Source organism: Strix aluco, chromosome 3, assembly GCF_031877795.1.
Source record: "Strix aluco isolate bStrAlu1 chromosome 3, bStrAlu1.hap1, whole genome shotgun sequence".
In the NCBI taxonomy this organism is placed as follows: domain Eukaryota; kingdom Metazoa; phylum Chordata; class Aves; order Strigiformes; family Strigidae; genus Strix; species Strix aluco.
Genome location: NC_133933.1, coordinates 43,556,174 through 43,579,732, shown reverse-complemented (window position 1 = coordinate 43,579,732; position 23,559 = coordinate 43,556,174). Strand labels below are relative to the sequence as shown.

Here is a 23,559-nt window from a genome sequence, read left to right as displayed (position 1 = left end):
TATTTGAAAAGACTAATTAAAGCACTTTAAAATCTATTTAGGTTATTTACCCTTGAGGTAGAAGCATTGGTCAAACAAAAATGGTATGCTTAAAAAACCAAAAGCCCATGTTTCTTCAGAACATTGGTCCAAAATGTATGTAAAGATAAAATCCTGTTATGAAGACTGTGTAACTAACCTCTCTTCAGAATAACATTTGATGTTTTCTATATGATTTGCTCTAAGTGGACAGGAGGTAGCTAGAAAATTGGCTAACGTGGAAAAAAAAAGATTTATCCTTTCAGATACTAGGCAAAGTGGGGCAAGGTGCAAACTAGATACAAGAGTATATTTTGTATTATTAGGTTAATAAGCTGGTTGTGCTACATTTTGATCCAAAATTGATGGCACAATAAATACAAATTATGAAGTATTAATCAGAAATGCTGTATTGTGCTTAATGTACCAGCAAATACTAAACTACCAACAAACATAATCAGTTGCTATAGTAATTCTAGTCTCCATCTATTTCTTAAGTATTGTTAAGCAATGTGATGAATTTTGTCCTTTACAAAATGTGTGCTTTCCCATAATCATGTTTAGTGGATTTTCTGCACAATCCCCATGTGCATACTGCACAGATCACACAAAGTCTAATCAGATCCAAATATCTGATTTGAATTTTTATTGAACGCTGACCTTTCCAGTATACATTTCATTTGTGTTTCTATCTAATATATATATCACGATCTCAAATATTTCACTCTGCTTGTGTTTAAATAGAAGGCAGCATGAAAGCAGTTCACTAGGAAAAATGGAAGCAGATCAAAAAGAGTAAAAGATTTTAAAAGCAAAGTACAATAGTTAATTATTGCAAGCCTAAAAACTGGGAGCAATTCTCCCATGTGTATAAGGGCCAGTACAGGTCCTGTACATCAATTAGACCCACTTAAAGCACATTTTAAAGGCTTAGACAGGATTTATGTGGTGCATAAGCCTGGGGCTGTCTGTCTGCATGTGAATTTCATCCTCTATGAATATACCTGTCAAGATAGCTGAAACCTGAACATTAAGGAGGTTGTTAGCAAATCAAAATTGAAATTCTCAGACATCGTCACCTCAATTGTATTTGTCACTCTTGCCTTTCACGTAACAAAACAAAGTGGTTACATGCACAAAGCAAGTGCAAGCAACTGCGGCCACAGCACTAAATTTTCTCATTTAAGCTGCCATAAAGAGGAAGATAGATGGTATTCTCTGAAGAAAAAGATTGTTTCTCTCTCTTGCTCTCTTTAAAGGAAGAGGTTTTAGTGGTACTCAATAAAATTCATTTCTATGTCAGGAAATGCAGGGCAGGACAAATACTGTACTAAGCTCCCAAGATACACAAGCCTTTGATTACCTGTTTTGTTCACATAAATATAAAACTTTAAATGCATGATTAAATTGCATTATATAAGGAGCTGGAATTTGATCCCTGATGAGCAATTATTTAGGATTCACAGATTCTTAGTAATTACAGGTTTCTCCTTTCCTTTATACTTCTGCACTAGTCATCATTTCTAAAGATGGCAGAATCCTGAAATCTAGAACCTCTACTTATCCCCAGAATTCAACAAAAACCAATTTTTTTAATTTGAGATATGAAACATTTTGACAAGTATCCAATTACTTGGATCCATGCTAAATGATGAAATAAAGGACAATCTACTGGAATTGTTTTCCTCGTAATTCCCGGAGAAAAGCCTTTGGGTGGGGAATTTGCACTGAAAGCTCTACAGAATTCAGGCTTTGCATTCTACTGGACTTTTTCCTATCAGATCCTATCATCTGATGTATTAATGATACCAGATCTGAGAAAACTTTTTCTTCAGTTTCATTTCTGGGCATTTTTCTCTGTATCTCCTTATGTTTCCTCTCACACCAAATAGCCAAAATATCACCATTGCCTCATTTAAATCCCTCTTAGGAAATTACATATTCTGCAGTGCCTGAAGAAAGCAGAATTTGAACCTTTTCCCAGCCTAAGAATCCTCTAGTAACTCCTGCCACTGGATTTTTTTGGGAAGCATTGTCTTCTGTCCATCTATCTTCCAGTTTGTGCTCTGAGGCCATTTCATGTCTTTGTAGTGTACACTGCACTGCACGTTCTAAGCATTTGAGCACTAATTCCATCTCTATTCAGGAAAGCGTTTAAAGTAAGTGATAAAGCATCTGCTTAGTTGACTTCTGTGGGCACATATCTAAATCCTTTCCAGAGCTACCTGCAGTTGGTTCTAAATAGTTAACAAATAATCAGCTCTGCTACTACACTTGAACATGACTTTAGAAAACTCTTACATGACAGTAAGAGTGGGATTTATCCCAACAGTATGTTCACACTGTTAGCTCACAGGCATCTAACTTTAGATGCCTGGTCAAGAAGTTTAATCTTCCCAGGTTCCCAGCACAGGCAGTGCAGAGTCAAGGGCTCCTTGAGAAAGTAATTCAGAATACCCAACTCACTCTGCTGATATTTGCCACCATTATTAATTCAAGATCACCTTATGAGCTCAGTTTTCTGTCATGCTGACTCAGACTCCTAACCGTGGGGCAATTTGAGCCACATTTTGATTCTCCAAATTGAAATGGCAATACTGAATGATTGATTTTGCTTGTAATTTACTAATCTTTGACACATATGGGAAGCTTCAGGACAGTGCATTTCTATAGGAACAACACACTTCCAAAAAGAGAAGCCACCTAACTGCAAACCTCCTCCTATAAGTATGTTGGATATGCAAACTTCATCAGTGATCACATTTAATAAACACTGTAGCAGTAAATGTCTAGAGACTAAAAGCACAATTCTCAAAGGGCCCCAGTTTCTAATTTCTTTGGAAAACAGACGCAATCTACACCATGAAAAATTTAATTGCACCTTAATTACTAGTCAGCTGAATAGCATGAGATATGTATGCCTTCATTTTTAATAGCTTCTGCCACTTCCAGCAAATTGTGGAAAAAAATAATGGATGCCTTGAGTATTCTTTCTGTCTGCTTCTACCAAAATAAAAAAAAAAGTAAAAAATTCAAAATGAAGATTCAAATTCTTCTGGATCAGTCATAATCCAGGAGGAACACTAGCAATAATGAATATGGATACACAAATGCAGCTGCAGTGTTCACATCAGTGGCAAGGTAATACAAAAATTTGCCCCTTTGATCAAGTTATGCTACATTAAACTGATAAAAAGCCCTTGGATGGCTGACTCAAGGTTGCTTCTTTGTTTTATAAGGTCAGAGCTTTAACATTTGAAAAGTATTTTATATATTGCAATATTTACCTCATTTCCTTCTACAGAGATGTTGTAATCATTCAGGAATAGCACAGAATATTGCATATATAGAGAAACACTTATGAATAAAAACATACCAGCATTTTGAAGGATTTTATTCAACGGGTGTATAGCCAATGAAAAATGTTAGGGTGGATACAGCACAGTTTAGCTTGGCTTTTATACCACACCCCACATACAGTGGCATCTGAATAGCATACAAAATGACGATATGCTGACAAGTCTCTGCAGTGCTTAAATCTTCTCATAACTGAAAACAAACTTATATTGAAAAAGGGTTTGTGTTTAGAGGGAAACAGGCAAACCAGTATGTCTTCATTTTGGCCTCCATGTCTTTTTGTTCATGCTGACCTCAAGCACAGGACAGTTTCCTAAGTATAAAAGTATGGCTGAATTATTTAATTCAATACATACTATTGTATTCAATACAAACCATTGAGGAATTAGCAAGAACAGGAAGCATGTGATAGGCAGAAATTATTTGTCTATCCATGCTCATAGAAAAAGGTTGGAAGGGAAATGTACCTGTGAAGCTTTGTGCTCCTTACCACAACAGATTTGTTTGACCACAGGACACATGCATTAGCTACAAATGAACATTAGTTATGAATGTAAATATCCCTGGGGATGATGAAATTTTATCTTTGGTAAATTTGTATCAGGCACAGTAACATGGACTGGTTTATTATTATTATTACTACTACTATTACTACTATTATTATGTTTTCTATTTTTTAAGGGAGGAGTTAAATAGCGATATGAATTATCTGGAGAACTAGTGCTGCTCACTGTGATAAATCCTCACTGCTGCTTTGCTGAAAAGATACATCACACAAGAAAACACTTGGCCTCTAAAGATACAGTACTGTCAAAACTGAAATATCCAAATGCTCCCATTTTGTTATCACATCAGGAACCAATATTATACTGAAAGTGTAAATGAGGCAGAACCAGGTATTTTCATCAGCAAATTAGAGGAGAGTAAAAATCTTGAAAGGAACACCATATTTTCTTCATATTCCTTATGCCATATGATCCTAATGTACCATATTAAATGTCCTGTTATGATGAAGAATAATAATGAAAACCAGGAAAAAAGCATATGGTTAACTATGGATAAAGCACCTATTAAAGTACAGTTATCCAACTTGACAATTCAGTAGATAAGGAACATTCACTGAAAGCAAGTAATTTTGAGCTTCATCTTGCATGTTTATATATGTTTAATGTTCTCAGGTTTCTGCTGCAATTATTATCATGGAGACAGAGTACAAAATAAAAGAAATCTGCTATGATATCTTTTTTTCTGACAGGTGTGAAATGTGGGCTTCTTAATATCAGAATATTATTTTTGAAAATAAGAACCTGGAAAGCCTTGATGTTTCAGTGGCATTTTAGTCTGACTAGAGGTTACAGGGAGGTTAATATTAGTCATCGTTTTCTTAGTGTTGCATTCCTTTATTCCCACAGGTTTTCCATAAACAGCATGAATTTGCATAGGCAATACAGCATTGAAGGAAGAGATTAGAGCAGGGATAGCTGAAGAACTGTTACATGAAAAGTCAGAAACATTAGCTGGTGTAGCACAAGTGTTTCTTAGAGGATTTGCATTGAAGAATAATATTCTTCCTAAGCGCTTGCTCTATTTCCCCAGTCTGGGATGACTAATCACAAAAGCACTGGCATTAAATCAGTTAGCAGAGCTGAAACCCAGCGAAATGTGTCAAAAGTAGATGAATTTAACCTTGCAGTATTCAAGGAATGGAAACTATAACCTGGGGCACATTAGAGAAGTACATGGATAGTAATTATCTAAAAGGAGATAACCAGCGTGGATTTAAAAAGGCAAGAGCCTCTCTAACTAATCTACTTGACCTTTATCATGAGGCTAAAGACAAGGCTGATAATGGGCTCTGCAAATAAAAGAGTGTGTTTGTATTTTCAGGAGGTCATGTGGGCATACACAACAAATGGATGAAAGGGGTGAAAAAAAAATAGCTCTATAAAAACCTGAAAACTCATAAGAAAGCACGTACTGCAAGGGAATGCATTTAACCCTCCATCACCCACTGAAGCACACACACAATTGCTGTGACTCAACAGCAACACTGTGGGAGTATTTGTTGCATCATCCACATGGTAAATTTGAACAGTAATGTAAATGGTAACCAGGGAGTGTAGTTCCATGGGAGCCGATGGTCCATTTAAATGTAAGTAAAGGGGAAAATTATATATAATCTACAGGGATCTCAGTATAGGTCAAAATTGGAATTAACAGACTAAGCAGCTGTAGTACATGAAATCCCTTTCTACACTCAGATTTTATTTTTTAATTTTCTTTTTCTTTTTGTCAAGACAGCAGATGAAGCTGGGGAGTGCAATGCCAGAGAAAAGTAAAAAAGGTAAAGCTACTCTCAAAAAAATGTCTTTCTTGAAACTGCTCTTCTAGCTTATGACAGTCTGAAGATGTGTTAGGTGGGGAATGCTTGGGCCATAGTGAAAGTCTACCTTCTGACAACCACATCCAAAGCCCACAGAAATTAATGAGGTTTAGATGATGTCCTCACAGTTTCACTTCCCTCTAACCAGGTGCCAAGGTGCTTATCTGTCCATTTAGAATGGAGCTGCCAGGCTCTAGTGAGCTGATAATTTTCCTTGTTCCTGTACTGCCTGAGCAGGGGAGGTGGCTTCCCCTGCTCTTCTTGGAAGATGGAAAAGATCCTCTCCTACCTTGGTAGGAGAAATGACCGTTTATGAAAGGAGGACTTTGTGTGACAGGAACAACCTCTTCCTTGGAGAAAAGAGAAGTCAAGTTATAGGGTCTTCATCCTTTTTCCACAGGAGCTACTGGAAGGAGGTACTGTTTTTTTGTCTCCTGTAGTAAAAGGAGACGCCACCAATGACAATACACATTTGTACTCTCAAGTTGCTGAGTTAATGGGGGATAAAGGAGAATAAATTACAGAAATACACACACCCCCACACAGCACACAGCCCAACTCATTCACCAAGGAACAGAGAGAGGAATCAAAGAAACGAAGATAAAGAAGTTGAAGTCAAAGAAGTGGTAAGGAGTGTAAGAATAATCTGGGAGAGGAAGGAACCTGATCCAAAACACCTCCTGAGGTTAGCTACTGAGATAAAGAGAAGAATGACCTCATCTGAGGTATCCTAGAAGATCCATACTGCCTCTAACATTAAGTGTTCACAAATCTTTAAACCGCAGAATGAAAATGCATCATGCAATCTTGCATGGTAGTGGGTGCAAGTGGTAAATCAACACAACTCTATCATGTCTAATACCAGGCTATGCAGCCTCTAGAGGAGGCTCATTTACTGTCCTGACCTGACCCACAAGTTAACTAAGAAATTTTGAACAGCTGAGTTTTGACTTTAATCACCGTTGCTAGTGGTACTGCCGGAGCCAGCACAAACACATCACACTGCTATCATCTTGTCTTTGTTTCAGAATGAATTGCTTAGATGGAGTATTTTAGGTAGCTCAGGGAAGTCAGGAACCACTCGGAAAGTGTGAAGTACCAGGGCTGGGAACACAGAAGCGAGGTAAACTAGATCTGTAAACGAGACCATACAGAAAGCTAGACCATATGGGTAAAAAAAAAAAAACTTCCACAGATAGCAGTCATTTGTTGATGCAAAAAAAATAATTTTGCAAACATTTAAAGTATTTGACCGTCTAAACTGCATCTGGAAACGTACACATTGCTTCTTTTTTCTCCTCATTTCAAAGTGTGCTAGAAGCAGCACAAAATATTCTGTTCTCTGCTATGAAGTGGAACATACTTGCCTGCATTTTAACTGAATTTATCAGTTCCCTAATTTTGTTTCATGGTCAATGACAACTTGAATTCTACTGAAATAAATATTCATAGCATGCATGTTCCAGTCATATGTGTGAATTTTAAAGTCAAAGCTTGGTTCCCATAATTAAAGCCATTAGTAAGGATTCCAAGATGGCTTTGTGCTTGTGCAGAAACTTGCAGAAGAATTATCTCCATTTTTTTTTTAACGCCAGCACTTGGCTGTAAGTGCCTTAATGTTCAGCTAGTATGGAAGTAAGCATTTCTACCTGAGGGATAAAAACTGAGCTTTGGGTTTTAAAGATTCACAATACAGTCACAAAGTAAAATATTCTAAAATATTCTAAAATACATTCATTTAAAGAACTCCACTAAAGATAAATCTGAGAAAACTGCAAATATGCCTATGGCTGTTCTGAAGGCAAAGGAGAAATGAATTTTGGGAAACAAATTAGTTGTTATTCATTGCTTTCTCAGCTCTAGTTGTAATTTGCTCTGTTCAGGCCCAATTCTAATTTCAGTGATGAAGGCCTGTAACCTCTGGCTGAGTTGAGTCATATTGTGTGGGATTGGCACATGTTCAACTGCTGAAAAACCATTACCAGGAACTACAAAATGTAAGATGGTAATGTATCCTAATGTAGCAATTCCCAGGATGTGGTCCCTTGAGGATTGCTTTGGGTTATGCAAGGGTCTCCCCTTGAATCAAATATCTCAATTTTAAATATTGGGAAAGCATCCAAAGGTGAATATTGTCTGCAGCAGGGGCACCATCTGGGTAATGGAAGTGGATTTGTGGGCAAACACAGAGGCAGGAAGGAAAATCCCATGCTGTTGCTTGTCATTTGTAGCTTGTCTTCTAAGAGAAAAAGGTTGGCATTCGGAAAAGAGAATAGATGCCTGTAGATGAGTGAGCAGGGGTGGGAAGGTGTCCTGAGATGGGTAGGAATGTGGGGAAATAGGAAGATAGTGTTTGGTGTTACGTGAGATAAGGAAATGAGAGTCCAATGCCAGGTGGGAAAGAGAGTAACTCCGGGAAATCTGGCAGCTGCCAAAACTGTCTTTGCAGAAAGAAGTTGATGCTCCACTGCAATCAGTAAAACTGATTAGCTAAAGCTATCTAATCAGTGCTAGGGTACCTAACAAACTGAGATGTTAAATTGTCATTGCTTAGTTACACTAATAGGAGAAACATGCCCCGCCAAAGTTTAAACTTTCCATTTTTTCCTGCTATACTTTCTCTCAAGCTGTCTTTCACACCTGGAAGCAGCTTTCTATAAGCTTCCATAAAACTACTTCATTAGCTTTCAGCAAATCCCTCATTAAAACTCCTCCTTGTCACAGTTTCTGGGTAATGTCTAGATTATGTGGGAACTGGTAACATGTCACTCATGCCCTGCAGTACTCAGACTGTCTAAAACTGGAAAGGACTGATGTCCTGATCATACTCTATCTTATTGTTAGCCTGTCCTTCTCTGACCTGCTGGCTTTATCTTCTTCTGTGACAGCTCGGGAAAATAATCCCTTTTTCAGCCTGATAACAAGATTTATGGAGCCATCATCTGTCTGCCAGTTCTTCTCTAGTAACTTCTGAATCCATTGGCCAATTTTAGCTAAATCTGGCAGTGAAGTAGAAATCTCAAAGATGTTTTAGTACTCTAAAAAACCAAGATAACAGAAGATAAAGATACTAATACTACGTTCCCCAAGGTAAAGAACACAGTGTGAGCTTGTCTCAAGATAGATATGATGGAACGCATGCAGAAAAAATGTTATAAATTCTCCACTCATGGGAAATTCTGGTTTATGCACTATAAAACCCATTATGCTGTCTCTTGTGAATTTTCTGATGTGTAATAATTAGTATATGAACACTGCAGCATAGCTATCATTCAGTCAATCAGCATAAAAACTCAGAGACAAAAATCTAATGGAAGAATACCTCCCTTAGTTCTGGAGACCAGTGAACAACTTGCTTGTTGAGTGTTGGCATGGTGGTGTTTCTCCTTTAGAGCTGACATGCCACTGCCTCAAGCTTCTTACAGCCAGAAGTTGTCCTGGTGTTGCTCCCAGCTATCATGAAGGACTTGTGTGTTAACAAGCAGTGAAAGACTCCAAGGAACATACAGAGCTAGGCTCTGAAATCCTGTGATTCGAGGAATCCACAGACTGCAAGTTTCCAATATGTTCAATGCACATGTCTGCAGCCAACTTTTCCATATGCTTGTACAGTTATGGATAGCACTTCAGGGAAATCTGTGGCTTACAAAAGGCAAACATTTAAATGTAAAGAAGGAAAACAGATCTCCTGAGTGAGTGACTGTTGTGAGCAAGCTGTCTTCAGGATGAGAATAAACCAGACAACATTCTATAAAGGATGTCTATTTAATAATATTTTTTTCTGAAATAACGTAGTCTTCTTATTTGACACAGAGGGCTGAATATATCTTACATAAACACCACTTGACTCTGGTCAGTGGTATGATTTGTATCAGCAGGAAGTTAGAGGTCAGTAATAGCATGGTCAAAGGGCACACATAAGTTGGTGTCAGGAATGAAACACGGCAACATGCAGTGACACAGAAGGCAGATCATGTACAAAATTGGAGATATTTTCACACTGGAGAAGGAACAATGGTGGCAGCTATTAAAAACAATGCAGTTCTTAAATCAGTACTTGCTCCTTCAAAATGTGATGAGTCATTCCCAACACTTTCAGTACCAACTATATTGCCAGTGTCAGCCAGAGGCTGGATTTATTCTATTTAGATTTACACTTACACTACATACTGACTTCATTTTTCTATCACCTCGAGTCAGATAGTATAGTTACCTCTCATACCTCTGATTCACCAACCTCTCTTTGTCTTTTAAAAAATATTTTGAAATCAAAAGTCACTGTACTGAAGTCACTGAAAAACCAAAAGCTGTGAAAGAGTAAAGAAGAGGGCAACACTCATGTCATGCAAGTACCAATCTTCACAAAATTGGATATGCAATCTTACGATGTTTTTGGCCCCACATAATCTCCATATAAAAAAAGTTTCTGAGAAATGTTAAGTAAAATATCAGCTTATTCAGGACTGCCATTCAAAAAAAGACCATAATTTATGACAAACTCCTATACTGCACAGTGTACACTTTAAGAAGAGGGAATAACATAGTCAGACAGTTTCAAAATTATTAATTATAAGTTTCCTTTTCATGTCCATGAACTCTCACTCAGCAGTCTTCTTCACTGATGTTAAGTTAAAGAGTGGTAACTGAAAAAAAAGACTTGATAATGGTTTTTCTTTGCATTATCCAAACCCCTTTTGCTTAGCAGAAGAGGGTGCGTTATACAGTGAAAAGCATTCTATTGATGTCTCACAAAATCTTCTTTGCTTTGTAAATTACTGCTTTGTCTGGGCTACACGATAAAATAATTTGTAATCTCCATCAGACTGTGAAAAGCAGGTATCTTTAACTATTAAGAATAAAGTAGAATTGTAAAACGTGGCTACACTAAAATTAAAGAGCAGACAATGCTTCATTGAACTCAGGAATTAGAAACATCTGTCAACATATCGTAACAAAAACTCCTACAGTGAACAAAAGTCAGAAGTGCAAGCTCTCTTACTTCCAGAGAAGTTTGCTAATTTAAAAATTATGTACATGAAAGAGAATCAGGTCTTGAATTTATGAAAGCGTCCTTACCCACAAAGAACTGAGGAAGAGAAACACTCTACAGGATCCACACACAAGATCCACGCATTAGATGATGAGTGTATAAGCATGTGACTATCTGCACTTCCAGGCACATGAGAGAGGAGGACCTGTCACTGCATTGCTCCTGGATAATGAATCATCTAGCAATAAATTATTCCAGTTGACTTTTCCCAGGGATCCTCATTGTCAGATGTGACAGACATGGACATGGAGACAAGCAACAGCCACTGCGCTGGGGGTGTGGAGTATGAGGGAGAGGTCAGAAGAGTAAGTCTCCTACCCAGTATGTGAGACTTGACAGCTCTGAAGATACTGGGGACACTTCCATATGACTCATTCACAAGCCGTCTACAGCTGACCGATCTACAACCAGCACAACAGATGAAACTGTAGCCCTAATGAAGCCAAGAGAATTTTGCCAACAACTACAACAGTGCCAAGTATTCCACCTGATGGCTTTGAATTTTTTCCAAACACATTAACCAAAGACTGTGTTTACTTTGATATATAAAAGAATGCAGACTTGACAAACCCTCTCAACTTTGTCCAGGCAGTGGTAATAACTGCTGTGTATGCAATGACTTTTTTTTTTCCACATAATGTTCAAGTAACATTGAAGTTGCAGACAGGATTCAAGATTTTTCTTGTTTTTAAAGTTTTTGCCCCATTTTTACCATGGTGATTTTTTTTCTCCATACATTAAAAATAAAACAAAATGATTAAAACAAACCAAATCAACAATTCTGTAGCATAAAAAGCAGTGGAAACGTTTCCACTGATACCATGCAAATTCTCTTAATCTAAAGCATTTATTGAGATGTAACATCACAGTGTACTATGCCTGTAAAATACAGATATTGAACTCTGATGACATAATTTCTAAGAGAAATATGAGCCTCAGAATAAATAAATATATTGGTTGCTATTTATGGCTCTCTTTCACCTTCTTTGTACCTTCTCCCTTTCCTTGATGGGGATGAGAAAGGACTTAGCTTCTGCCCATAGCTGTGCCACTGAGGTGAGCAGCAGAATGACAGAGTTCAACTAGTTGAGGGAGCACCAAAATTTACCAAACTCCTTGTGCCTCGAGATTGTTTTACACTACCATAGTAAGGTAGGTGTGAAGCTTTTTCCCTGCTACCAGGACATTAAAAACTGCTTTTTGCTATGTGGACATTTTGATGTCTATTAATACATTTGAACATGAGCTTAAACTTCTCTCTTTATTGGCACTCTATATGTGGCCTCTTATTTTCTACAAACTTATAGAAACTTCATATGCTTGGCATCTCTGTCTTTATGCAAGTTGCTAGGTAGCACTAACAAGCAAACGGACAGACAATACAATCATAGAAGCCTCACTGACACCAAAATGTCTTTAATTTCTTAGCAGTTGCTGCAAGCCCAAGCACTTACTGGGACAATGTATGGCATTCTTTCGGCATGTCTCTGACCCTTGCCGTTCCACTCTCCTGTACTCTGGGCAGAAAGAATGTGCATGATACACTATTGCTGGAAAAAATGGAGGGGTTTGGTCTGGGTTTTTTTTTGCAGCTAAACAGGTTTTGCCATACTTTGCGTAGTCAAGATTCACTTATGTTTGAAGAGGCATGACCTTTATTGAGCCTTTCAAAAGCATGCTAAGGATATGTCCTCCTACCAACAGCACACACAAACTAGCTCAATAGAATATTATATACTATACCCTGAAGAACATATAAAAAGTAGTTTTAAAGTTAACTGGAGACTGCAGCATACATAATTCACAAGAGTAGAATTATATTTCAAGAGACACATTTTTAATATTATTTCTTACTCTGCTCACCCCAGGCAAATTTCTCACAATCAGCTGAAACAAGATCTGTGCCACAGGTACAGAAATTCTGCACTACACAGAAAGCAAGATGTTAGAAATCCACATCCTCTTTTTTTATTTTGGGAGACACATTGATTTGATTGCTTTCAAAAAATTAAAAAAACCCAAGCTTTTGAATTAAGCTGATTTAGTTCAGTGACAACAACAAGATAAATGGCAGTGTAGGCTTTCTGCAAATTCCATCCGAAGGTTCAACTTGGTGCAAATTTTGGAACACAAAAACTAAATTGTCACCACCACAGTGGCACACAACTCAAAATCCATAAAGTAGTGACTGTGGTGGTGAAGCTTTGCACAAATATAAGGGTTTTCCAGATCTTGATACAGGGTCTATTATTCCTTCAGATTAGTAAGTGGTGGAGCTCAGGAAGTCACCATTAAGGATACAAATGTAATGTCTCCTTTACATACATACCCTAGTGGAATTCAACTTGCAACTATATCCATTGTCTGCAGTTTTACAATATGCTTCAACAGATCTGTAGGATGCTTAACATTTTTCTATTAAATGTTACAGGTTTGCATCTAATTTCCATCCAACCCTACCTCATTTTTATAGATACTATTGATTTATACTAAGACATGCCTGCTATGGACTTAATTTTCCATTGAACTGTAAAGAGACTCCAGCATCTTATTCTTTACATTCTTGTAGAATCCTTAATCTTTCTTTCAGCTCCTTAGGATATATCCACAATGATAGTGTACTTTTTACCCATCTCATTATTTTAGAAGAGAAGCACACCTTTTAAGTAAAAGTCCCTTCCTGATGAATTTCTGTGTACCTATTAATGTTGAGTTCCCCACCTGCAGCTACTGGCACCTTACTGAAAAATCAAGCTTATGTGGCCCGTGTTTATTTAGGTTAAAACAAGGAAGCATCCAACAAATCTGATAGAAGCTGTGCACTCTTTCATGAATCAGTCTATTTTACAGGTTCCATCTGCTCTTAAGTGCTTCCCAGAGAACAAACACTGTGTCACTGTACCACATATTTCCATTGCACTATCCCAAACACTTAAGCTGCTGACAGATTAATGCTTAGTTCACTTGTGGCATACATTCTTGGGTTCTTACACATGTTCTTATAAGGAAATGGAACTCACTAAGCACTTAATCACAAGTTGGGGTAGTGTTATTGCATTGAATACAACACGCTAACTTTGTTTCAGGAACAGGCTAAGGTATCTCTATATAAGCCACTGCTGTCACTAGCACTGTCAAAGACCCTGGAAATCAAATCACTTTTGCCAACCTCAGTTAAACAAAAGCAAGCAGAAATTTGCTAAAGGGTAGCCCTGGGGGATAGAGATGAGCCACCTGAGGAGTGTGAAGAAATGGCCAAAGGATTGTGCTGTTTACTGGAATGCAACATGTGGCTTAAGCATGTATATATTTTCTTGAAGCCATTACAAATAGATCTTGATAAAATGACTGCAAAGACAGGGAATAATAGGCAGATATAAAAACCAATAGCAACAAAATTGAAGTAAAATACAACCAAACTTGTTAAAGGCATCAGCAATCCTGTTAATTGTGAATTTACCTAGCTAGGAATCAGTAACAGCAAGAGACTGGTACGAGCAAAATGTGAATAGACACCATGAATATCTGCATTTGTGCCTGAGAGGAAGGTAGAGATTCATGGAGAATCCTTTACATCCTTACCTGATGTAAACCAAGTTCGATTAGTTCAGAGCAGCCAAGAACCTCACCTTGTCTTATGTTTAAATATAAGGTACAAAAAGGAAGGGATAGCTTTTTAGTGTGAATATCAGAAAAATTGTAAGTAAATTTTCTTCCACATTCAACCTAGTAAATATTTGTCTGGTTCTGACCTTTGAAATAGATTTTATAGAAGAAGACTTACTGCTTGACTCCCTAAGCAGACTGACTCCACAGTTATACACACCACACCATTATCACCAACAGTGAAGGCCTTTTGCCACTAATCTGTGTGTTGCTGAGACTTTCAGTGAAATTAGGATCCACAAACCACCACTGATTTCTATGGAGCTGTGTCCTTTTCATTTATCAGCAAACTTGTTGTCACTTTTCCCTTGCTTAACTTAGCAGGGTCTGAGTACAATTCACTATGGGTTTTTATGAGCATCACCGGACACAGTAAATGCTCTATCCCTGGTGTTTTTCAAATGCAAAGATCAGGCACACTGACAGTCCTCACCACTACAAGTGGGAGGGAAAAAGCCACGTCCCACTGCAATATCTGGAGTTGGTTGTTCATCAATGGACACAGTTTAACACATCAGAGGTGTATAACTACTGTCCTTTCTTGTGCTCCTCAAGGTGTCAGAAGACAGGAGTACATCCCTGGGACAATGCTGCTCTCAGAGCAAGGCAGGGGACTGAAAGCATGGAGTACCTAATAAAATTAACAATTTTATTGAAAGTCAATGTACTTTCACTTGTGTCACAGATTAATGTTTATGCTCTGTTACATGAAAAAGACTTTTTTTCCCCCTCCCTCTCTTTCTTTCTCTCTACTGACACAAGCAACCTTGCACAATTTGATAGCATCTCTTGATAAATATCCAGCATTGATAGAGCTCACCTGCACTGCACACATGCCAGCAAGACAATACACAGATGAACTGCATCCAGATGGGTAGCAACAGATAAAGCTTGAGTATGCGTCCAGGATGTTATCTTACTGCAAGCATGTAAACCTGCTTTTCATCTCAAAATTATGAGATGTTGAATTGCTAGACGTAATATTACCCAACTTGGTTACACATTTTGAAATCCCTTGAAAAATAAAAGTCCTTATGCTGGTGCAGTACTGAGACAAATATCTAAGATAACTTATCTCTAGCTATTGTCATGAGAGCAAGCAACTAACTAGTAGAACATTTCCCTGGTCATAAGTTACTTTGTGTGACTTTTTGTAAGATTTGATAAGTTACTCTGTGTTTCACAGGACACAAGGTCTGTGTTTCGGAACACCTCAAAGAGTACAACATGCAGCAACTTCCCATTCTTTCCAAGTAAGATCTCCAGACACAATTACATAAACATTTTTAAAACATGTATCTTGTACCACTGTCTAAAGCAAAGTTTTCCACAAAATGCTGTGGTAAATCTTGCAAATCCCCTCTATGACAAGAAAATTAAACTCCTAAATGTTTTTCCTTTTTATGAGTGTATATACTGAGCCTTTTGTTTTGTGGCAATGTAGGATCTAATTCCATTTTTCAAAGTCTGCCAAGCACACAACTGCTTGAAAAGATTTTCTTTTCTTTTTCTCTTTTCTATTTCATCAACACTGAATTGAGTAGAAAGACTTGGTTTAAGATGCTTCTACTAGTTGGCTGTCACTTTTGCCAGTTTTCAGAAGACTTCTGAAATGCTGGCCAGCCTTAAAAGTACATTAAATCCTTGGTGTGCATCATTCAACATACCTGAATTAATATGGAAATGTATTCATGATGTGGCTGTAATGAACACACTTTGATTCCAGAACTTTATCTTCACTTCTGGCAGCCCATCAAGCATATCTTCCAAGAGCATACTGCACGGCTAAAGAAAGCTGATTTTCCTCTTAGGAAAGTGCTTGCAACTATGGCAGTATCCATTTTCTTTGCCCTCTCTCTTTTTTATCTTTTCTGATAATGGGGAGAAGTTAAAAGAAAGGCTTTGCCTCCCTAATTTTGATATTTCTGGGGTTCTTGTGATTGTTCTTTGGTTGCCAATACTCTTCCCTCTCTCCCTTTACTGGTCATGTGTGCACTGCATTCCTCAGTTTTCCTCCAAGATGACTTTATCTTGTTTGTAAAATGCATATTTTTAATTATTTGTTAGTAGACTGGTATCACTTTCTGAAGGTGATTTTTTTTTCTCTGATATATTTATCTTGCTCTCATTTTTGTCAGCTTTCATGGCTCTTTGGGCAGCCTACTACCAGTTTCTCAGAGCCTTTTTCCTTAGCAGTGCTTTAGCCTGTCTTTTGTTAGCCTTCCAACATTTGTAATCAGTTATCGTCTTTGTTCAGCTCTCTACCCACAGTCATTTGCTTTTTGTTTCTTCCTTCTTACTTTCATCTTCAAAGTCACATTACTAAAGGTGATTCAGGCTTCTGTGTCTTGCCTGATTATGAAATGACAAACTGAATCTGAGAAAAGAGGTTCCAGTATACTCAAGGGAAGAGAAGGGCATCTAGGAGAGGTAAGGGGGTGAGAGAGGAGAAGCACTGAATCACCTGCTTAACCATGGAACTGGATTATCTGGAGCTCGGCAGACATCTCAGGGTTAGATGCCAGCAGACAGTGTTTGGGGTTCTGGCCTAAAGCAGATAGATTTTCTAGTGGAAAACCAGAGTGGAAAGGAAGGAAGAAGCACCCTTGTTGGCAGACAAGGGAATACATGCAGGAGGGTTCTGCAGGTGAGTATAAGGTCACATCACACCGTTGCATAATCCAACATTTAGATGTTGTACAGAGAAGTAAGGAGAAGATTAGCCATTGACTATAAATTTCTGAAGGCCAGGAACTGTCGTATTTATGAGGTAATGCAACTAGTGCTTGTGTAGCAGTCAATATCTCAGCATTTCCTTGAGTAGTTCCCTATGGAACAATTCTACTGCTAATTATAGGAGGCAGAGTGCTATCCTAATGTGGCTGTGCTGGTTTTTATACCAGGATTAGATAATTTAGAACTAGTTCTGATACCTCCAAATGTTCCCTGTATAGAAGGACTCGATTTTCTGGGTTTATGGGGTTAAGGTAAACTGACTAACAGACCTTGACCAGGTCAAGAGAAATATAGCTCAGAGAGATTTGATGTAGTGGACAGGACTATACATCAACCTGTTAACCAAGGTAGCATTATACACAAGCTTAGTAAACACAGGACCTTAAAATAAGGATATTTCTGGTTTTCAGGGACATCTGAGTAATGCATTGCTAATAAGATCTTCCATAATATTTTAGCCTTTTTACTCAGTAACTGGTAGATTCAAGAGCCAGTGAACTTGTAGTCTACCATCACAGTGTCTACCAACTGTGTGGTCTCTAGGATTTGCTCCCTGCAGTAATTTACGTTTTCCTCTCACCTGCATGTTCAGTTTTTTCTCTTCCTTTCCTGTCAACATCAGTCTGGGAAAATTCTGCTTTACTCAGCATCACCTATTTTGCTGCAGAACCTCACTGACCTTCATGCTCTGGTTTCCTTGCTGGATGGATCATCTCAGTAGGAATTTGGGCACTCATTGGCATGGTTCTTGTTTGACAATACTTCCTTCAATTTTCTGGTTCTGCACACCTCTCTTTAAAGTACCATCTTTCCATCACTCTCTCCTTGGCCAATCTCATTGATTCACCCTTTAAACAGATTCTACATTCTTTAATTTCTTTACTCTCCTTGTCTGCTGCTCCTTTCTTCTTCCCTCCCTCACAACTGTGTTTTTCCTTTCAGTAACTTTTCCACTTTTTCAATAGAAAAAATGATTGCTTTTTCATCTTTTTCAGCCTTTATCTTTAAAGTTGCTTAGACTGTTTACTTGCTTAAATACCACAATTTTCCTTTTTCACCACTGGTCACATGTCCACCACTAGGAACTCTTAATTGATTTCCTCCTTAGAAGTACTGCCAAGTCTCCACTCTGTCTCCTCAACATAAATTGATGATTTATTCAAACAAAGAAATATATATTTTCTGACTAAAATCAAACTCTTACTAATTCTCCCCCGAGAATGCATTGTTCCTTACAGCTTTTCTGCTATTTTCTGCATGTCCTCTCTCCTTTTTTGTCTTTTTCATCAGAGATATTATTGTAAGTTTATCTTTCTTTTTTAATGATTCTCCTCCCCTTTGCCTCCCTTTTCACCACTTTTGCCTCTAAAATAGCTTTTTCAAACTAATGTCAAAGGAATCCAAAACTCCACATATGCTTCATACATATCTATTATTAACTGTTAATTGTTCCCTTAATATCACGTCCCAATCCCATTTTAGCTCAGGTTCTAACCAAACCTTTGTTTAGAATCCATATGCTATCAACTCCCCCCCTTTCTTCTTAGTAAAATTCACACAGACACTGTGGATTCCCAAAAACCATTCTCAAAATCATTCCAGCTGAAAAACTGTGCTGCATTTTTCTCACAGCACACAGGTATTTGCAATGTCTACTTATGCATTTGTAGGTTAGTATATGAAAGCTTTATATTTGTTTAGTACATGTTTAATACTTCTATTTTGTTCATGTGTGTCCTTTAATGGGTGTGTAATAGCAAGCAGACTAATGAAAAGAGCTCAGGTAAGGGCTGCATAAATTCTTACTTTGTAAATTACAAGTACGCATGTACAAAAAAAAAAAAAAAAAAGACCCCCTGACTACAAGACAAAGATATCAGCTATTACTGCTTAAGTAAAAAAAACAAAACCAAACTGAAGCTTTCTGTTCTGGTAGGCAGGTAGACTAGGACTGAAATCCTTATCTAGACAAAGCCTGAAGCCCTGAATGGTCTAACATCTTAATCTGAAAGAGATTCTAAGTGCAAAAAAAATAAATCTCTACAGATGAAGTTATCATTGACAGAGAACACAGCTCTTTCAAGAAGTGTCTTAAAACACCTTGGAAATGCTATGTGAGAGATGGAGAAATCAAGCCTTCTAGTTTTGTCAGAGAAAAATGAAACTCTGGGAAACTTGGTAATTTAGTTCACTAACATCACAATGAGATCACTATCTATAAAATTCAGATTCAAATAGCTCTTGGTGTAAGTGAAAGATGAAACTAGAAACTAAAACTAGAAAGCTAAAAGTGAAGGTAGAAAGCATCAGTATACAAATATAGAGCTACTGGATGAACACTGTCAGAAAAACCTTGCAGCAATGAAGCTATTTAAGAAGTCTTAGCTTACCTAAGAAATGTGGTATATACTGAATGAGGTACTGCAAATTAACACCGGTGTTGCTGAACTTCTACTCACGTGTGATAGAATACATTGGACAACCTAGAGACATCAAAATTATGCCTGAAAAACAGTGAGCATGACTGGAGAGAATAGTAAGAAATTTTATCCATATGCACAATATGGGAAAATAAGGAAAGGTAGGTGGTAGAGGACTCATGGGAGTGTGAGTTTACAGAAGTCACTGAGGATTATACAGCTCAATATCACTTTTGGGGACAACACGTGGTTGTAATGGAAGGATACAAGAAAAACAACTAGAAAAGAACCAGAGAATTGAAGGCACTGGTGCTATGAAGACGTATGTAGCAAGCAAGCAGCACACTAGAAAATCCATTTCCTGTGTGGAAAACTGATTGATCAGGACACAGATAACTTAGGCACCAGACTTCAGACATAAAACATTTCTTTTTCTTTTTTGGAAAAGGCTGTTGGGATTGGAGGGTTCTGGAGGGGAGGACGTAGGAAGGAATGGAATATAGGAGTGGACTGCTAAAGTGCTTTAGAGATTCCTAAAGATATCAGGCCAGGGACAAGCATGCTCACTGTTTATCTAGAAAATATGTACACTGAAGCCAGAAATTGTGCAAATATTGCTACGTACATCTGTCTACCTACAATGAACCAGAGACAACACACTCTCCAATTTATACTGGGTTTTTGTACCCAGAGGGCCAACAAAAAAAAGAACCATCTAGAGTTTACAGTTTTCATGGTTTTGTGATGTATATTTTTGTCCTTTCAGATATGCCCAAGAGATACCCAAACTTCTCCAGAACACAAATCCTCTTTAGGTTTCTGATTAAAATAACAAATATGCAACAAAAAAAATCTACTGTGAGGCCTGTGTTATCTCATATAAAGGATATGTGAGATAAAGTGGGGATAAAGTAGGAACAAATAAAATTATCATACAAATGATACAAATGTTCATATATATCCTAATTTTTTGAAAAGCTGTATAACATGACAATATACAGAGTACAGTGCATGAGAAGGTCTGACTTACACTAGGAGACACATGTTCAAGTGAAGAATGTTTCTGTTATACTACAAATACAACATCAACAGTCTCTCATGAGGATTTCTAACTGCTTCATGAGCTGTGGTGGTTTGTGAAGACGGTCTGGCCTCCACTGATTTATGCTAATAGTGCCAGCTAATTTCATATAACTCACTAAACACAAGCAATGAAGAGTGATCTGCTATCGATAACCTGGGACGAAAGTGGAGAGAGAGGTGATCTTGGTGCTGTTCACTGTTTCTACCTGCTTTAGCAGTTTGTCACTATCAAGCTCTCGTCCCTTTGTTGATTTCCTTACATTGAATGTGCACCAAGGCTGCTTAGTGCTCCTCACTTGGTTTATAGCAGCAGCTCCCCGAGGTTCCAGTAAGCTGTGACGCCTTCAGCCTTGCACATCTGCACAGACACAACCTACTCTTTTAGCAAATGTACCTTGCTCTCCCTTTCACAAACAGCTGATGTTTACTTGGGACTACTATCTTACCATGTGTAGATGAAAAATCAGTGGAACCACTCATGAAGCAAAATCCAATTCCTAAATCTTAATTCACACCTTTTTGTTTAGACATCAGAAAGAAAGGATACCCGTTATTCAGATTTTCCCATGAGCTGTAATTTTTTTAATCTCTTACAGTTGTTTGGTAAGATATTTTTTCTTTTCTTTCCACACATTTTGCTCTAAACATTAGAGATAAATTCCCATGGCCATTTTCTAAAACCCCAGAAAAGTAAGCAAGGTAGATTTTATTCTTTCTGTTCTTTGTTTCATTCTTCCGTTGAATTGCTTTCTCCACCTTCATATTTTTGTCTCCCTCTCAGGTGATCCCAGAGGTAAGATTTATGGTTACCACTGATGTTTTATGATTAAGACACTGAACTTTGGTCACTGAATTACTACTATCTGTAGGTTCAGAAATCTGCCCGTCAAGCACAGGTCCCCAGGGGACCTCCCACAACCAGGGTGCCGATTGGCGCTGCATCCAGACTTTAACCCTTAAGCACTAGCATCCCCCAGTGGTCCTATTTATCACTGCAGTTCACTTTTTTTTTTTTTTTTTTTTGAGCTTTCTAGGTACTCTTAACTTTCAATGTAAATGTAAATTCAAGCCAAGTGCCTCAGAACTAGACAGTATTCAGGAGTCTGCCGAACTCAGTAAAGAACCATATATATTTCATCATAGGTAAAGATGAAAAATTTTGATTTATTTTCAGTCATTGCACATATCATGTATATTCCAAAACACATACCAGTAAGAGCAGGATTTTTTGTAAAACATTTGAAAAGGGGGGGAAATCAGACCAAAATAAAATCACACTATTTATTGGAGAGACTTTTTGAAGAAGAGAAAATAGGTTCAGAGTCTCTTCCAAGAATACTAGGTTCTACAGCTATTTTTGGATTTTTTACAAGATCATGACTCATGGAAAAGATACTGTAGCAACCACTAATTTTTAATCTGCCTTTGGATTGAAGTTCACATACTTATAAACTACAGTTCATCATATCTATTGAATTGGAATTCTAAATCAAAATTCCTGGCTGACATTTTGTTCACACAATGAAAATTCAACAATGTTCTCAAGAAAATACTCAATGAGAAGCACATCCCAGACACTGCTCCTTAAACCCAGCCCTTTGCAAAACAACCTGAAATTGTGTTGACTGGAATTGTTTTCCCTGTTTCCTAAAAGATCTCTGTCACCAAGGAAAGGTGAAGTAATGGGCTACTGCAAAATGTCACTGGAAGGGATAGCAAATAGGAGTGAGAAGAACAGACAAATGATGCACATCTACCTCAAATATGGGATGCTCGTACCTACCCAGCTCCCTCTCACTCCAGAAGCAGAACAGCTACATCAGCACAAGCCCCGTATTGGTGCTGACTCAGCAGAGGGAGGACGGAGGGGGAAGGATGTGCAAGGCTGCCCTGGGAAGAGAGAGAACAACACTTCTGCACAACACTTCTGTAGGGGATGAAAAGAAGGGATTTCCTCTTGTCAATGTTGGAGCCCTCCAGTAATTCCTAATGCTGAAGCAGTGGAGATGAAGGGTTGTTAATTAAAACAGCCCGTCTGAAGATCAGTGGGACTTATACATTAGCTTTAGTTACAGCAGGAGATGATGAGCAGTACAGAACAGAAACAGACGAACATGTTTGTCCTCTCTGTATCAGAATCTCACCAGACCTCATGTCACAAGAGCGCAGAGGTGGCATGGCTTTACCCAGTCCCTTCCGCTTCCTAAATCCAGTAGGCCCATGGTGTCACTTAGTTACTACTTGTCCTCCTATTACTGTTGTCACAATTGCAGAGGACATCTAGCAGAGTTTTGTAACAGACGCATACTTCCACTCTTTGTCAGCAGTGTAAGCACTGAATACGTGAGACAAGGCAAAAAACAACTCCAAACCCAATCCCCAGAACATACATGCCTTCTCTGTAATCCAAGAGCTAAATGCTAGGGTCCTTTCTCAGAGGTAGCCTAAGGGAACTCTGCCTTACTCAGTATCTCTGAATCCAATCCTTCATGAGCGTGCTGAGACATCACAAACCCATGTAACACCTCTTGCTGATATTCTTTTATTCTGTGGTTAAGGCTCATGAGGATTTTTGAAAGGAAGTTTATTTTTGCAAGCTGCTGAGTGCTGACTATGATGAGGGGCAGCTTTCACTTAGGCAAATGTCTTAACTTTTGTTAAGACTCTTGGACAGGCAGACTATTACTGTAACATTTAATAGAAAAGCTGTGTGGATACATTTAGCTTAGGCTACTCAGTGAAAGTACATGTTGTAGGTCTTAACAAATAATGGACAGTTATGGTCCAGCACAAAAAGAGAAGGCAGCTTTTCATCTTGACAGCTGTCATCTCTCTCCTCCTTTTTG

General features: G+C 38.0%; 1 protein-coding gene across 3 annotated transcripts in view; it reads right to left on the bottom strand.

The window, feature by feature from the left end:
• SMYD3 (SET and MYND domain containing 3) overlaps positions 1-23,559 on the bottom strand; it is a 430,467-nt gene that overhangs the window by 24,365 nt on the left and 382,543 nt on the right. Inside the window, exon 11 of one of the 3 annotated variants that reach the window (XM_074818338.1) lies at positions 3,585-3,688. The exons of the other annotated variants lie outside the window; for them this stretch is intronic. Within the exon in view, the coding sequence (XP_074674439.1) occupies positions 3,670-3,688 (19 nt within the window). The 3' untranslated portion in view covers positions 3,585-3,669. Of the gene's footprint in view, positions 1-3,584; positions 3,689-23,559 lie in introns of those variants that run through there. 3 annotated transcript variants of the gene reach the window in all.